The 16,586-nt window shown below is 32.6% G+C and overlaps 1 protein-coding gene across 1 annotated transcript; it reads left to right on the top strand.

Moving 5' to 3' along the window:
• The first annotated feature begins 2,401 nt into the window (after nucleotides 1-2,401).
• Nucleotides 2,402-10,012, top strand: LOC105132636 (armadillo repeat-containing kinesin-like protein 2). Its single transcript, XM_011036245.1, has 19 exons — nucleotides 2,402-2,841; nucleotides 3,070-3,170; nucleotides 3,277-3,399; nucleotides 3,624-3,809; nucleotides 4,001-4,222; nucleotides 4,309-4,462; nucleotides 4,662-4,811; nucleotides 5,072-5,160; nucleotides 5,449-5,652; nucleotides 6,045-6,167; nucleotides 6,577-6,708; nucleotides 6,845-6,976; nucleotides 7,217-7,355; nucleotides 7,514-7,606; nucleotides 7,746-7,871; nucleotides 7,984-8,109; nucleotides 8,697-8,840; nucleotides 9,377-9,505; nucleotides 9,585-10,012. Exons 1-19 carry the CDS (start codon nucleotides 2,658-2,660, stop codon nucleotides 9,743-9,745), a joined length of 2,718 nt encoding a protein of 905 aa, XP_011034547.1. The 5' UTR covers nucleotides 2,402-2,657; the 3' UTR covers nucleotides 9,746-10,012.
• Nucleotides 10,013-16,586: the final 6,574 nt, after the last annotated feature.

Here is a 16,586-nt window from a genome sequence, read left to right as displayed (position 1 = left end):
TAATTTTAATATTTTTTATACAAAAAAATTTAAAATATAAACAGAAAAGTCTATAAAAGTATCCAATCAAATAAATTAATAATTATTTATGTAAATTAATAATTAAAATTACTAATAATATTCAAAAAAATAAAAAAATGGATAGAAATCAAAATATTTTAGTGTATAAAATGAAATATTTATCTAAATATATTTATTGAACTTATTTATTTAAATTAATAAAAAATAAATCAACACAGTAACAAGTTAATGGCATAAAAGATAAACAAGAACATAACTGATTAGATAAATCAACACTTTAAAAAAATTACTCAAGGCCGAATACATAAAAAATATTATTTAAATAATAATAATTTTTATTTTAAAAAATAAATTTCGCTTATTTAAAATAAAAAATAATATAATAATAATTTTTATTTTAAAAAATAAAGTTCACTTATTTAAAATAAAAAACAATAATATAGATAAATTAAAATAATATCTTGAAAAATCAAACACAAATAAGACAATTTAAATAAAAACATATATTCTAAAAAGGTATATAAAACTCGCGATTTAAGTTATAAAACCAAGATAAAACTTTATAAAAAATTTAAAAAAAATCACAAAACTAATACTATTAAAAAACTAATGCAAAATAACAACAATAAGATCACGCTAAATCTTAACAAATTAAATGTTTAGAGATAAAACATGAAAGGAAAAGAACCCGGCAACACAAAAAGATATAAAAAAATAAGAATGAAGATAATAAAATAAAAATAATCAGAATCCAAGCAAAAAATTTAAATTAAAGAGTTAAATTGAATTAAAAATAGCTTTAACGTAATAAAAAAATCAATTAATTTTTTTAAATTATTTTTAACATAACAATAAAAAAAAGTTTGAATTTTCAAGAAACCTGAACCCAGTTTCAAGATGAATTAATGTACGGTTTCTCTTTATGCTACTCCACGTTCTCACGCATTATTACAAGATGTGCACATTATGACCATTTATTGTTTCAATTAGATGGCGATTACAAATTTTTTTTCTTCGATGCTCTTCCGGCTTGAATAATTTCAATTCATCGAATAAAACAAATTTCAACATTTTATTTTTATTTTTCAGAGAAGAGATGGATTATACAAGCGAAAAAACATACATGATCACTTACATCAATCCGACCTAACCATCAAAGTCTCAATTTCATACAGTTTATATGCAATTTAAACTGAATTAGTAAATTAGAAACTGAGATTTATTTAAAAATATTTCATGTTTGAATATTCTTGTCAAGTACATCTCAACAAGATAAATTTACCTTTCAAATATCAAAAGGACATCTTTTATATCTAAATCAACGAATTTTATAATAGATTTATGCTAGTTTGATTCAAAACTTAAATCCTCGCTACATAAAACCTCAACGTATTTGGTGTAAATGCATTTTTTAATTAAAATGAGCATTTTTAATTAAAATGTGCATACATGCGTGTGTATATATTTGATATCAATATATTTAAATTACTAAAAAATATAAATTGATATTTTTTCAAGTAAAAAATAATTTTAAAAAATATTAAAATATAGAAACAAATTATTTTTTATGTTTTCATATAGTTTTGGTGTATTGCTATTAAAAATATATATTTTTTAAAAATATTATCTTAATACAATTTTAAAAAAGTATATTTTGAATCACAATTATCACTAAAATATATATATTTTTTAAATATTATCTTAATACAATTTAAAAAAAATATATTTTGAATCACAATTATCACCATAATTCTAAATATATTTCTAGTTTTTACTTGATACTTGAGATGGCTCTGTCATAAATTAGATAAATTTTTTAGCCAAAAAAATATATAATTTTTTTAAAAGTTTTTTTGTAAATGAATACTAATTGTAAATTAAAAAATTTATGCATCCATTTAATTAAATATACAGTTTATGCCACCACAGTAGAGAAATTAGGAAAAATTACAGTCTATGCCATTTCAAAAGGAAAAACGGTTTTCTTTAATATACGTATAATAAGAATAATTTTACAACTAGATGTTGACGAGACACCGAATGAATTTTCCCTGGGAATTTTCTATTTTCAGTGTTTTCATTTGTGGAATGAGCCAAGAACATCCTTTAGAACTTGTATTTTCCAAATAATGGGAGATTCAATAAAAGAACAATCCTAAGAGCATTTTCGTTCGCCGCGACCAAAAATTTAAATTTCGCAAAACCTGTAAACAAAAAGATTTAATAAGATGGAAACTAGAAATTAATATCTCACCACTTAAACATATAAGAAAAAATTAAATTTAAAACTGCAAATAAAAGTGAAAAAAGAAGAAAAAAATAATAATCTAAAGTTCTAACAAAAATCGTAAAAACCGAAGGGTCAGGGGTGCAGGGGCCCGGAACCTGGTAAGACCATCTCTGTCTTTTGCCAGGCTCAGACAAAAGCGGACCCCATCTCCGTCATTTCTTTTGTTTGAACTTCGAATCCACCGAACCTCCGAAATCCCACCTCCGCAACCGGACACCAACCCCTCCCTGTCTGTTACTCCTCTCCACTGCACCCAGCCCAGCCCGGAAGAACAACATCAACAACAACGCCAACAGATTGACGGAAAACAACCTAAGTAATTTCATAAAGAATAAGCAACAATATCATGGCATCATCCTGTAATGGTGCTTTTCGAAATGGCAGCAGCAGCGCTCAAAGGCCACTTAAACCTCTCACTGCTTCAAATCTCAAATCTACCTCGTTCAAATCCAGAGTCCATTCCTCCCACGCTCCTCCTCCTCCTTTCCGCCGCAGCTACCCTTCCAACTTCTCCGCCGCCGCTGACGGAGGTCAGTTCCTTCCTCACATTTTATTTTTATTTTATACTACTACATTTTGATTCACATCGAGGCTTGAGCGGTGAAAGAGTATCACTAGTAGAAAGCATTTAGAGCGGTTTTAGGTAAAGGCTTTTTTTCTTTTCTCTTCTTTTCTTCTCCTGGCAATGGATCTCTGTTTGAGTTGTGAAAGGGTATCAGTTTGTCCTGTGGATTTTAAATTTTAAATGGTTTTGACAGTACCGGGAAGAGTTAGAGTCGCAGTGAGACTGCGGCCACGAAATGCCGAGGAGCTAGCAGCAGATGCGGATTTTGCTGATTGCGTTGAGTTGCAGCCAGAGGTAGTTTCAATGTGTCATTATTAGAGTATTGATTTGAGTTTGGATGCTATTTTTCAGCTTGACTGTGGTGTTAGTAATGGATTTTGCGGCTTTTGTTCTATTTCAGCTTAAGAGGTTGAAGCTTCGGAAAAACAATTGGGACTCTGATACGTATGAGTTCGATGATGTGCTTACTGAATTTGCGTCGCAGAAGCGAGTTTATGAAGTCGTTGCTAAGCCTGTTGTTGAGGTTTGTTACTTTTGGTTGATTTATTGTATACATTGCTAAACTGAGCAGCAATGCTGCCGCCATATTGTCTCTAAACATTGTATTCTAGGCACATCCTAACATCCTTGAACCTTGTTGCTAACTTCCATTTTTTTTTTATGGGTCATAAAGCCACGTGGGATGTTCATATGTGATTTGTAGGGTCTTATGTAAATGTTGTACTGATGTGAGTATTTTTTTGGTAGAGTGTTCTAGATGGTTACAATGGGACAGTGATGGCTTATGGTCAGACTGGTACTGGGAAAACTTTCACTCTTGGACACCTGGGAGATGATGACACAGCTTCTCGTGGTATCATGGTTCGTGCAATGGAGGATGTTTTAGCAGATATATCTCCAGAGACTGATTCTGTCTCAGTGTCATATTTGCAGGTTAGGCTCAAGTTATGTGAAAGATGGTTGTACCACTGTATGATCTCGTTTTATTTGTTTTTGCTACATTTAGCTGGTGAAAAATTGAACAAAACCACTTCTAAAGTTCATCATGCTCGATTTGTTCTTGTCCTGTTACATTTTGTGCGTGCATGTTACTTAACATTCTTGTTCTTTACAAATACATATAGCTTTACATGGAGGCCGTCCAAGACCTTCTTGTTCCAGCAAATGATAATATTTCCATTGTGGAAGATCCAAAAACTGGTGATGTTTCACTACCTGGGGCAACTGTTGTACAAATCAGGGACCAACAGAGTATTGTGGAGCTGCTAAGATTAGGGGAAGCTAATAGAATTGCTGCAAATACAAAGTTGAATACTGAATCTTCTCGTAGTCATGCTATTCTGATGGTGAATAATTGTTCTTTACTTTTTATGCTCTTGATCTGGTTTTCTTTAGTTTTCTGTTTGATGTCTTCTTGCATCTGTTACTGCAGGTTCATGTTAAGAGGTCATTTGCTGGACGAGAAGATGCTCTTTCAAGTGAAATTGACAATGCACCTCACTTGGTCAAACCTTCAAAACTTATTGTTCGGAAAAGCAAGCTGGTTTTGGTAGATCTGGCAGGTTCAGAACGTGTTCACAAGTCAGGTGTGTATCAGAAGATGTTACCTTTTCTTTGTATCCTATATACCATGAGTGTGGAGATAAATGAGGTTGAGTGTGGCTTCTGACGATCATGTTTTAAGTGTGGAGATAAATGACGTGGAACTAAATGGCTTGCTTAAATCTGCTTCTCAGTTTTACGAGTCAGTAGTCACTTAACATATGCTCTTTCCTCATTTGACAGGAAGTGAGGGACATATGCTGGAGGAAGCCAAGTCTATTAATCTCTCACTCAGCGCATTAGGAAAGTGCATAAATGCACTGGCTGAGAATAGTCCCCATGTTCCGATTCGTGATTCAAAACTTACTAGGTTGCTTAAAGATTCATTTGGAGGTGAGTGGCCTGTTAGTCAATTTGTTCTCAGGCTTCGATATTATCTGACTGGATCAATTCATTAGATGTTGCCGGTGATCCAAATTAGGGATTATTTAAACCATTAACTTCTCTCTTTTTTTTTTCCTTGAGAGGAATAAGTAATCTACTGATTTACTATTCAATAAACTTTTATTTCATAAATAAACTTGCTTCTTACTCCAGATTTCTCTGCAAAAAAATACCCATTCATATTTTGGTCACATGTCATCCCACTGCAGGCACAGCAAGAACTTCGTTAATTGTGACCATTGGCCCATCACCACGCCATCGGGGGGAGACTTCAAGTACTATATTGTTTGGACAAAGGGTGAGCGCTTTTGATTCATGTGTTATGTCTTTAAATTTTGCCGTACCTGCCATCAAACTATTTTCTTTCTTTCTCTGTTGTAATGTACAAGGTACAAATGCTATTGTGAGATTTGTTTTCCAACCTTTTTACCGCATGACTTCATTCTGCTTTTACATGGCATCCCTGTTATTGAGAATTTTAGTCTATGCATGGTGTGTTTATGATGACTATGTAGAAGTGTATGTTAGACATTGCATGTAGCATAAACAACCAACTGATTGCAAATGTTACTTCATCTGTCTTTAGGCAATGAAGGTGGAGAACATGTTGAAAATAAAGGAAGAGTTTGATTACAAAAGTCTATCTAGAAAGCTTGAAATACAAGTGGACAAGCTCATTGCAGAAAATGAAAGGCAGCAGAAAGCCTTTGACAGTGAAGTTGAAAGAATAAATCAAGAAGCACAAAATCGAATTGCTGAGGTGGAAAGGAACTTTGCAGAAGCGTTAGAGGTCAGTTTAGCTATTGATTATTTCCTGTGAAGAAGAGCTTTGCATATTACTTTTAAAAAGTAGCACCGTGTTTAATCATTTGATCTTGTTCTTTTGTACAAAAAGTGGAAAGAGCTGAGGCTGCAATGATCATAGTTGGCACTCTTGTTTTTCTTTTTTGTCAATACTATTTATCTCATACTCTCATTCAGGGTTTAGTGTTTGTTTAGAACTTGGAAAGAGCAAGAAAAATGAAAATTCAGGGACTATAAATGCTTTAGCAAGGAATTTCTTCTTGGCAGTTTGCTCCTTTAATTCCCTTTTACTTCTTAGCATCAACTTGGAGCCCTATTACTTGAAGTACTATAATATTTTTCCTTCCACTCCTTCATGTTTCTTGTTGTTGTTTATAGAAGGAGAGGCTAAAATGTCAGATGGAATACATGGAATCTGTCAAGGAGCTAGAGGAAAAATTGGTAGCAAATCAGCGAAGGCATGATTGTGATGGCTTCATCAATGGTAATTGCAATGGAGAGGTACTCTTTCTGTGACATTTGTTGCTGTTGAGAATGGAGTCTTATGACCTTGATGCTTAGCAATAGGATGCTTATTGACGTCTGATGTTGAAATTTATGAATTCCAGTTAGGACTCAATCCCTTCTCAAACTTTACGTTTCATCCAGCTGGTGTATAAATTTTGCCCTTTGATAAAGTAATTTTTTGGTCATCAGACCGGCGTGTCCCTGATAATTATGATGCTGCATTTATATTACAGCACAGAATCTCTTGGCCCTCCAATGGAGTTGTGACACTGTGATGCAATGAATGTGTTGCTGTTATATTTTAACCCTTTTCAATGCATTTCATCTTGCCTTCTAACAATTGATTTGCCAAATATTTTATTTTTACCCCAGCCTTTTCTTCTGTTTCCACTCTATTTCTCAGGAGCTGGGCTCTGTTTCTGAGGAAGTTTCCGAGCTCAGAAAGTTACTTCAAAATGAAATTCAGCTAAGAAAGGCAGCTGAAGATGAGCTCAACAAACTTAAGAGTCAATTTGAACAATTTATGCAGCCTGGGGTAAGGATTAAGCTTTGTATTGCCTTTCCTCTCTTAACCTTTACCAAACCCTCCATCATCAACCCCCAACTGACCAAAAGAAGAAGAATAAAGTTATTCATTATTTATGCATAAGGGATTATTTTTCATGCACTAGGCTGGTGGAGATACAGAGATTATAAGGCTTCACAAGATCTTAGAGGATGAGGCTTGTAAGAAGAAGAGTCTGGAAGAAGAAGTTGCGATCCTACAAAGTCAGTTATTGCAATTGACCTTTGAAGCTGGTCAGGTATAATTTGATTTAGAAATATTAAGCAGTTTTCTTTTTTCTGTGCATAACAACTTAAACCATGACCACTTGCTCTTAATTCAGAGGGATGTTTTTTATTTTTAAATATTCTTTTAATTCACAGATTGAGTTATTAAATATCCTTGTTCAGTTGTCCCTCCTTAGCCTTTGTTAACCACATTCAAACAATCATGTATCATCTCTTACTTTAATCTGGTTACATGGATTCCATGTTTATAGGCAAAAGAGAGTCTTGAAAGAAGTGGATCTGCAATTGGTTTCAATGGTGTAGATTCTCGCATGTCACAAGCTAGGCACTTACAGTTCAAAGAGACTGTGAATGGACAGAAGGCTCCAATTGCCCCCCTTTATGAACACGGTAATAAAATGCTTCACAAAATCATAAACCATTTTTGGTCCGTGTGTTTATTGCCCCCCTTTATGAACATGGTAATAAAATGCCTTAACAAAATCATGAACCATTTTTGGTCAATGTGTTTTTTTTTTTTAAGTTTTATGACCTATGAATTTTGACAGTTGGATTGCAAAAAATTTTGTCGCTGCTCGAATCAGAAGATGCCAATGTACGAATACATGCCGTAAAAGTGGTGGCTAATCTAGCTGCTGAAGGTCAGTACTCAGTTATTGTGGTAATGGATGAGTTGGGTTGTGGTAGATTGCAGGTTCATACTATATACTTTGTTATGCATTTTTTGTTTTGTTTTTGTTTCATGCAACTGGTTTGTGTTTCACCTTGTATATTATGCAGAAGCAAATCAAGAAAAGATTGTTGAATCTGGTGGTCTTACTTCCTTGCTGATGCTTCTTAGAAGCTTTGAGGATGAAACTATTCGCAGAGTAGCTGCAGGTGCAATCGCCAATCTCGCAATGAATGGTAAATGTCACTTATACATTTCTCTTGTCATCTTCACATGTATTGCTTAATGGTTCCAACACCAATCAGCTCCTAAATATATAGGTTTTGTGTATTGTTGCCTTTCTTCCAGAAGCTAATCAAGAACTAATCATGGTTCAAGGGGGCATTAGTTTGTTATCTATGACAGCAGCTGATGCTGAGGATCCTCAAACTCTACGCATGGTTGCTGGAGCTATTGCAAATCTGTGTGGGAATGGTATATTGCTTGTTCTGCTGTGTCATGATATTATTTCTTTTGTTGTCACATATTTTTGGTCATTCATGTAAATTAACTTTGTAAGGTCACTTAGTTATAAAATAAAAGTGAAAAGATTACGAAACCTTCATCAAGACAGGATTCCAAGAATGAAAATATAGAACTCGTGTCAGTAAAGGAGTATGTCTAACACCATGTTGTTATCAATTCTTGATGAATATTTGGTTTGATAATTTACCATTCAGCTTGTAGTCTGGTAGCACTCGTTCATGAACAAGAGGCATAAGGTCTCAGGCTCGAGTCTTGCTCTTGTCATTCTAAGTTCAATAAAATTTGGAGCATACTCATAAAAGAAAGTTAATTTAATAATTTCTGGAGGCCGAATATGTGTTCTTTATCTTTGCTTTAGCAAATATGCAGTGCTAAAAAGATGCCATTGAGAGAATTACATTTGCTGCAGCTTTTAATTTGCCTCTTTTATGTGATTTGAGACTCAAATGAAAATTGCATGCTTTCAGTGTCTTAAACTGGATGTCTTATCAACTTATTGAGCTGTATTGCTATCCTATATTCCTTTTGTCCTGCAGATAAGCTGCAAATGAAGCTCAGGTCTGAAGGTGGTATAAGGGCTTTGCTAGGAATGGAGAGATGTGGACATCCTGATGTTCTTTCCCAAGTTGCTCGTGGGATTGCAAACTTTGCAAAATGCGAGTCCCGAGCATCTTCTCAAGGTTAGTTCTCAGTCTCATATGATCTTGACTACGAAATTTAGTATCTAAGGTCTGCGAACAGGCTATATCTGGACCATAACAGCATTGATGTTACTTTCAATCTGTGGTAGTTTGTCAAATCAGAAAATGGAAACTTATCATTTGTGATTAGGGAAGGTTTATATATTCATTAGTGACTTGGGAAAATATTTTCTGGTACAATGTTTGATTTTAGGTTGAAGTTTCTGTTTAACGCTTTTCTTGGGTGTTGTTGAAGTGGGTTTTCTTGGTTGCTGGGCACCAGGTCAGTGTGAGGGTTGAGGGGATAGTTGTCGCACCTTCAATTTTTTCAAGTGAATGCTATTAAATGATCTCAGCTGATTGGATTCTTCTTCCAAGAAATTAGCTGCCTGTAGATAATGTGCCATCCAGTCCAAAATCACCCTGGCTGATAATGTATCTGATAGCACATCGTCTGCTGTCATGAACATAGTCATATGGGAAGATGTGTAAAAATCTATATTTTTAATATTTAACATTATGCTGACCTACCACAGGATTAAAAAGTGGCAGATCTCTTCTTATAGAAGACGGCGCACTTCCATGGATTGTACAAAATGCTAATAATGAAGCTGCACCAATCAGGCGCCACATTGAGCTCGCCCTATGCCACCTAGCACAGCAAGGTAAGTGCCACTCCCTCTTTTCAGTCGAGAAAAAACTCCCTGACTTGTTCCTTGAAACACCAAACTACTTATATTTCAGAAGTAAATGCAAAAGAAATGATCAGTGGAGGTGCACTTTGGGAGCTAGTTCGTATCTCGCGAGATTGTTCTCGAGAGGACATAAGAACCCTTGCTCGTCGGACTTTGAATTCAAGTTCCACCTTCAGGTCTGAAATGCGGCGGTTACGGATAGAGTGTTAGACCACGCATTTAGTTTCTCATATCCATTTCTGGGGGCCAATCTGGTTATTTGATTGCTGTATAGATTGGTCAAGATTCATGCTTCCTTCTTTGTGCTTGATCAGTTGGAATCCACTCGCAATTTTTGTGTAGAGAAGCGAGACCGGAGGATTATAATATTTATTGTTGTGCTAGTGTGTTGATATTTGTTGCTGAATGGCGGGAAAGGAAGGGAAGTGGTAGTTCCGAGATAAGAATAGATTTGTAGCCATTATGAAAAAAAAAAAAGAACTGTAGTAATAGATTTGTAGCCATTATGAAAAAAAAAGAACTGTAGCTTGAGTTGAAGTCCCTTAGGACAAGGGACTAAGCTGAACTTCAGCTTGTGTAAATTCATTTTATTTATTAGCAATGAAAATCTTCATTGTTCAGCATTACTATGGTCAAGACTGTAGATCCCTGTCTCTAGAGACTGCTTCGCATGTGTTTTTTTAGAGGGAATGGATGTTTTTCAACTGTGTCCCAACAGGGTTCTAATCAATTTTGGTTGGAAGCAATTATCTTAAGTTGGATGCAGAATTCGCTGATAATGATGAATACGAAAACAATTATCTAGAGTTTAATTATCTGATAATGATTAATCTCCAGGAAGAACGGGGATTGTGAATCATGTCTATTTTGTTTTTTAAAAATTGAATTTTTATTTTATTGTTTTGTTTTGCTTTAAATTAATATTTTTTAATATTTGTATGTATTGATTTTAAAAATATTATTTTAATATATATTATTTTAAAATATTTTTAAAAATATTACCATCATATTTTTAAGCATTCCGTCAATAAAAAAACAAAAAATTTAGAAGAGGTCGAGGTAAATGATTTTAACTGAATTTATCAGTCAAAAGAAACAAAGACATCTCTTTAAGTTTTGGAAAATGGAAATCGCAGTAGTCAACTGCACATCTGCATGGCAACCACCGTGTGTCAAATCAAAGCTGTGTGGGCTTTCAATGTTTTACAATCCTTACCTCAGACAAGTGAAAAAAGCACATGTATATTTGTTTCATAGAAATTATTTTATAAAAAATAGTTTTTAGTGTTTATTTCTTAAGTTATTTTATAGAAAATTGATAAATGTAAAATATTAGTTTATTTTCAAATTTAATTTATTTGATGAAAAATATTTTTAATTCATAAAATTTTGTAAAATATTTTACAAATAAAAATTTATTTATAATATTATTCAACTATTTTAATTATCAATTTCATTTTATCACTATCACCATCATAACTACCTTCTTTATCATTGCATATAGTTATATCAATACTATTAACATTACGATCACTTCATCACTAACTCATTCACTATTATTATCTCTTTCACTTCATTATATTATCACTATTATTATTTTTATTATTTTCTCACAACAACTTATTCAACTATTTTAATTATCAATTTCATCTTATCACCATCACCATCATAATCATCACCTTTATCATTGCATATCGTTATATCAATACTATTAACATTACAATCACTTCATCACTAACTTATTCACTGTTATTATCTCTTTCACTTCATTGTTATATTATCACTATTATTATTATTATTTTTATTGTTTTCTCACAATAATCATTATCTTTTCACAACCATTACAACTATTTTTTCTTCATTTTTATCATAATTATCTCTTCCATTATTGTCGATTTCTTCCATTATCATTATAATCTCATTACCATCTTCACTACCACCATTAAAAAACATCATATGTAAAGCCAAACATTGAAAAAAAAAAAAGAGTAAAATTCTTTCCACATGTAAATTATTTTATGCAACAAAAATGGGCTCTCAGTGGGCCTTTCAAAAGACACCTTTTTTTTTACGGAAAGCCTAAGTCACAAAATTATTTCAAAATCTCAAAGTGACATTGAGAAAATATTATTTTTTAAATACATTGATTGATTTAAGTGTAGAACGAGATTTTTCTAAGATTTGATTAGAAAAAAATCTCAATAAATAGAATTTAACTAAATGATTAGTTTTTGTTTGATAATATAATACAAGATGCTTTTTAATTAAAAAATACATTAAAATTATAATTTTTATAGATTTGTTTTAACTTTTGATATCAACATATTAAAAATATAAAAAAATATTAATTTAATATTTTTTCAAGTAAAAACTAATATAAAAAGTACTTTAAAAAACATAACCTACTATAATTTAACAAACAACTACTTAAAACTAAAAATAGCAAAATCAATTACTCAGAAAAACATATCCTTCCGGTATTTTTTTGTAAGATATAGATGTTTTCTAATTACTTTAGGATGGAAATTTTTTTAAGAATTCAATAAATCGTTATATTTAATGAGCTTGACAGCTTGTCACACCTTGCAAGAGCAAACAATTAAGGTTAATTTAAATCAAAACATCGTGCTAGGAATAGCTCAAATTTAAAATTTAAAGAACATATTCATAATCCTCATAAGACGTTAGGACTGCCATTGGCATATGTGATTTATATAGACTTACCCTTCTCTTAATTGGACATGGCTTTAATCCTTCCAATATACTGCTTGCGTCGCCACAGCCGTTTGAAATTAATGAAAAACACGGCTGTTTTGCTTTGTTTTTTCTGGGCTTAGATATTACCTTTCAGACTATTTTGACCTTCTTTTGCAATGAAATATAATTTTTCAAATTCAAATACTTCAAAAGCAGGATCTAACCATGAGCTCTTTGCTAAACCAGAAACCTGTTGGCAGCTTTGCTTCTTCAGTGACATTATATATTTAGCTTTTAATCACGAATCTAATTAAAAGTAACCCTACGAACCAGGCATCTATCAAAAGAAAACACCTTTTCTTTTCTTTTTTGTTAAAAACCAGGCATCTATCAAAAGAAAACACCTTTTTTTTTTGTTAAAATTTATATTTGTTTGATGAGTTATATTTACCTTAAATTAAGTATACAGATCTGTGGATCAACGTTATCTGATTTGTTGATATATATTAAGTCTTAATTTTGTACTGTTATTGATTATTGTGGCAGCTAGATTCTAAATGTGATGTAATTGCTTTAGTCCATCTATATACCTAATCCCATTTAATAATTTCTTGGTATTATTGCAAAAGGTTACGCTGACCTTCAAAACCATGCACTCTCGCAAGTTAACTACCCAAATTCCTAGTTCTTGAGCAACTCTGAAACGGGTCAAAGTAACAGGAATACCAAGTAGAAGTATAAGATAAGCAAAAGGGCCCTCATTTCTGCAAGGGATCTGAATCGGAGGTTTGAAAAACAAAGTGTCTATATATATATATATATATATATATATATAGAGAGAGAGAGAGAGAGAGAGAGAGAGTTTTTAATTGTAATGGGGATTATTCAGTCAAATCCATGTGTTGTATGCTATCATCTTTGAGTCAGATTAATCTATGCAATTCTTTCAATGGTATGTGACAAGCATTGATTCCTCTCAAGGTTGAAATCTTCAGTTGGATGACCATTCTTGGCGAAATCAATAGAGTTGGATGACCATTCTTGGCGAAATCAATATGTACTAGAGTTGGTGTCTTGGTCGGGAAGGGTATTCTTGAAGCAAGAGAAGGGGTATTCTTGAAGCTGATTGTCTTCTATGCTTGGGTTCTTAGGAAACTGTTGACCACCTTTTTATACACTATCATAATCACTGGTGTGTTTGGGCAAGATTTATTAATTGATCGTGTTTATAATCTCGGTGCTGTCCTAGGAATATGCCATAACTTTTTCATTAATGAAAACATCTTGTTTATGGGGAAATTTCAAGAAAATGTATGGTTTATGTTGTTCTTGCAATCTCATAGTCCTTTGTCTTGTTAGAAATGAATTTCTCTTCAGTAATTATGATACCATCTTTCTTTCATTTTTATACACTATCATAATCACTGGTGTGTTTGGGCAAGATTTATTAATTGATCGTGTTTATAATCTCGGTGCTGTCCTAGGAATATGCCATAACTTTTTCATTAATGAAAACATCTTGTTTATGGGGAAATTTCAAGAAAATGTATGGTTTATGTTGTTCTTGCAATCTCATAGTCCTTTGTCTTGTTAGAAATGAATTTCTCTTCAATAATTATGATACCTTCCACCACTAGGCCAAGCCCTAGTTTGCGCGTGTGTGTGGGATACCATCTTTCTTCCAATATTAACTAGACTGCGCGTGTGTGTGGATCAAAGCCCTTTTTTTTACACAGACTTCTCTTATTGTGCCCTTGATTTATTCATTACGGGTAATGGTTTGGATTGATGGTCAGATAGAAGGTGTTCTAGACCTCCCCTTTTGATGGTATCCACCTGAGCCACTTACACTAAAGTGGGGTATTGACGGCTCTTTCATTGACAAACCTGTTCTTGCTGGTATTGATGGGTTAATTATCTTTTATACAAGATTTTTTGAAAGAAATCTCTTCTTTGAATCTAATTCTGTTTCTATGGTAAATTAGATGTATAAACAATCTATTAAGACCATAAAGATCTCATAAATTTTTTTTATCTTGCTATCTCGTTTCTCCTCGCAATTGGGCTCTTTAATTATCTTTATGTCATGTTTTGCAAATCTAATTATACGATTGATAGCTTTAGAAATTAAACAACGTGTGAGAAGAATGTGTGGTTTGGATCTGATTACCTCAAGTTGTAATGTGTTTAATTTTGAATGTCTTTGTGGGTTTATAATATCACAATTATAATGATTTTAGCATCTGTTACTGTAGTTTTTATTTGCATTTGCCTTTAGCGTTGTTATACTTCTCTATTTATGTATAAAAAATACACATAGTTTTAAAAAACCAACTCAGAAAGGGTCCATAATACAAATTCTAGTTAAAGAGCAAGAGCCTCAAGACACAGTGGGACAAGTTCCCAAGCACTAAACTACAATCATATTCCGAGGAGGGATAAATTTCATAAAAAACATCTAATCGGAAAGGGCCCAGTGAAGGAAAGGCAGGGGGGGGTGAGCCATGGTATAAAGTCATCAATTTCGGAGTTCTTTCAAGATAAAGGTATCGGAAAAGAAAGCAAAAGGCAAACATTATAAGAGTGGAAATGATCTCAGTATTTTTATTCATACAGATAGATTTAATCATTGAAGTGAAGTTCAAAGAATCAAGATGTTTTAATCATGAAGAACCAGAATGGCATTTTCGCAAAGTACAACAAACATGGTCCACCTACTAATAATAATAGTAATAATAATAATAATCTCCCCCAAGAGGTACAAAACCTAGGTGACTTATTATATATATATATATACTTCCTCAATTTAAACCTTGTACAATCTGATAGTTCGTAATTAAAATATATGTATTTGGTGATAAGAGGATTTGGGAAACGCTCCAAACACATAATCAAAGCACTGGCTAATCCAACTAGCAGATAAAATAGCATGGCAAGACAAGAATGAAGACACACAGTTGAGAGAGAGATCAATTAATCAATTTTAATTACAAAAACATTTAAGAACATATTGTACGAGATTTAAGAAATTAAAAAGATACCATGTCGTCTATACCGTAAGAAGAAGGAAAAGCGTCAAAATCAATGAAGAAAATTCATTCACTTAAAAAAAATAAAACAATCAAGAAATTTAAAATTCAAAATCAATGAAGAAAATTCATTCACTTTTTTTTTTAAAAAACAATTAAGAAATTTAAAATCTAAATTGCGAATACACTATTGACAAAATTCATTGAGAGAAAAGGCACCGCACATTGAAATAGAATGCAATTAATTGTTTAAGGAGAAGAAGAGGAGCTACGTACGTTAACTAATTACTAAATATAACCATGGTTTATTGCTTAATTAATAAAATATCAAGATAAATAGCTAAAATCAATAATAAAAATTAGTGTACGTACGTTAATGGATAACTAAGAATATAGTGAAGAAGGTAAATGAAATCAAATCCTCGGCTCCTAGCTAGAAGAACTAATTGATAAATTGAAGGAACGATTCAATGCTTATGAACAAAATCTAGGGTTTCAATTTACCTCTAAAGAAAATCTAGGGTTTCAATAGAGGTATTTATCAACTCAAGAACTCAGACTTTTCTTAACAAAAACATTTATTTGATAATGCTTACCTTGCTTCTTGATTCGTCCCTACCCTTTGCAGTGACAGTTTTAGGGAGAGAGTTTTAACGCTTGAGGTCTGTTTGTCCTGCCTTTGCATAGAAGTGTTATATATATATATATATATAATGTTGCCTAGAAAAGGAGCTTTTACAGAGCAGTGCACGTGGAACCCAGTACCCAGTTTTCATCTCCATGCCAGTGCTTCCTTAATATTCACTAAAAACCCTAACCAGTCACACATAAAAAGCAAAAAACAAACGAACAATCAAACAATTTATCCCCTCAAGCCCATAACTTCCTATATATCACCTTACTTTCTTCAAGTGCAGTGATCATGATTTGCCACTCCCTCCCTCCCGCCCACTCCAACCTTGAAACTGTCCTTACCTTAAAACTAGATATGATAAACTGATAACAGTATTGTAAAGTGAGGATTTTTTTTGGGACCTATGTAAAGTGGAAAAAAATAATGCCTATATATTATTGTATGTAATCTTATTTGTATGAAAATTAAGAAAACAAAATGAAATTTCAGAGATGAAGATATAATATTAATTAACTGCAATCCAGGAATGGAAAACTATAATATAATTTTTTTCCCAAAAGAATTGATAGATAATTGTGTTTGGATCATTTAACAAAACCTCCTCTCAAACTGCAGTTTGCACACAATCATAAGGAGAAGAAGAAATAAATTAAAAAGACCTGTGCAAGTTTTTGGTTGCCTTCGAAGAATA

This window comes from Populus euphratica, unplaced genomic scaffold (assembly GCF_000495115.2).
Source record: "Populus euphratica unplaced genomic scaffold, PopEup_1.0 scaffold2.1, whole genome shotgun sequence".
Lineage (NCBI taxonomy): Eukaryota > Viridiplantae > Streptophyta > Magnoliopsida > Malpighiales > Salicaceae > Populus > Populus euphratica.
The sequence above is the reverse complement of the archived record's forward strand: the minus strand, read 5'-3'. Positions and strand labels throughout refer to the sequence as shown.

What these genes read in the sequence shown, in the direction of transcription:
- LOC105132636 (XM_011036245.1), top strand. Translation starts at nt 2,658, where the DNA reads ATGGCATCATCCTGTAATGGTGCTTTTCGAAATGGCAGCAGCAGCGCT. An exon ending in TTGCTAAGCCTGTTGTTGAG is followed by an intron (nt 3,400 to 3,623) that starts GTTTGTTACTTT and finishes TTTTTTTGGTAG; the next exon opens with AGTGTTCTAGATGGTTACAA. An exon ending in TGACCTTTGAAGCTGGTCAG is followed by an intron (nt 6,977 to 7,216) that starts GTATAATTTGAT and finishes CCATGTTTATAG; the next exon opens with GCAAAAGAGAGTCTTGAAAG.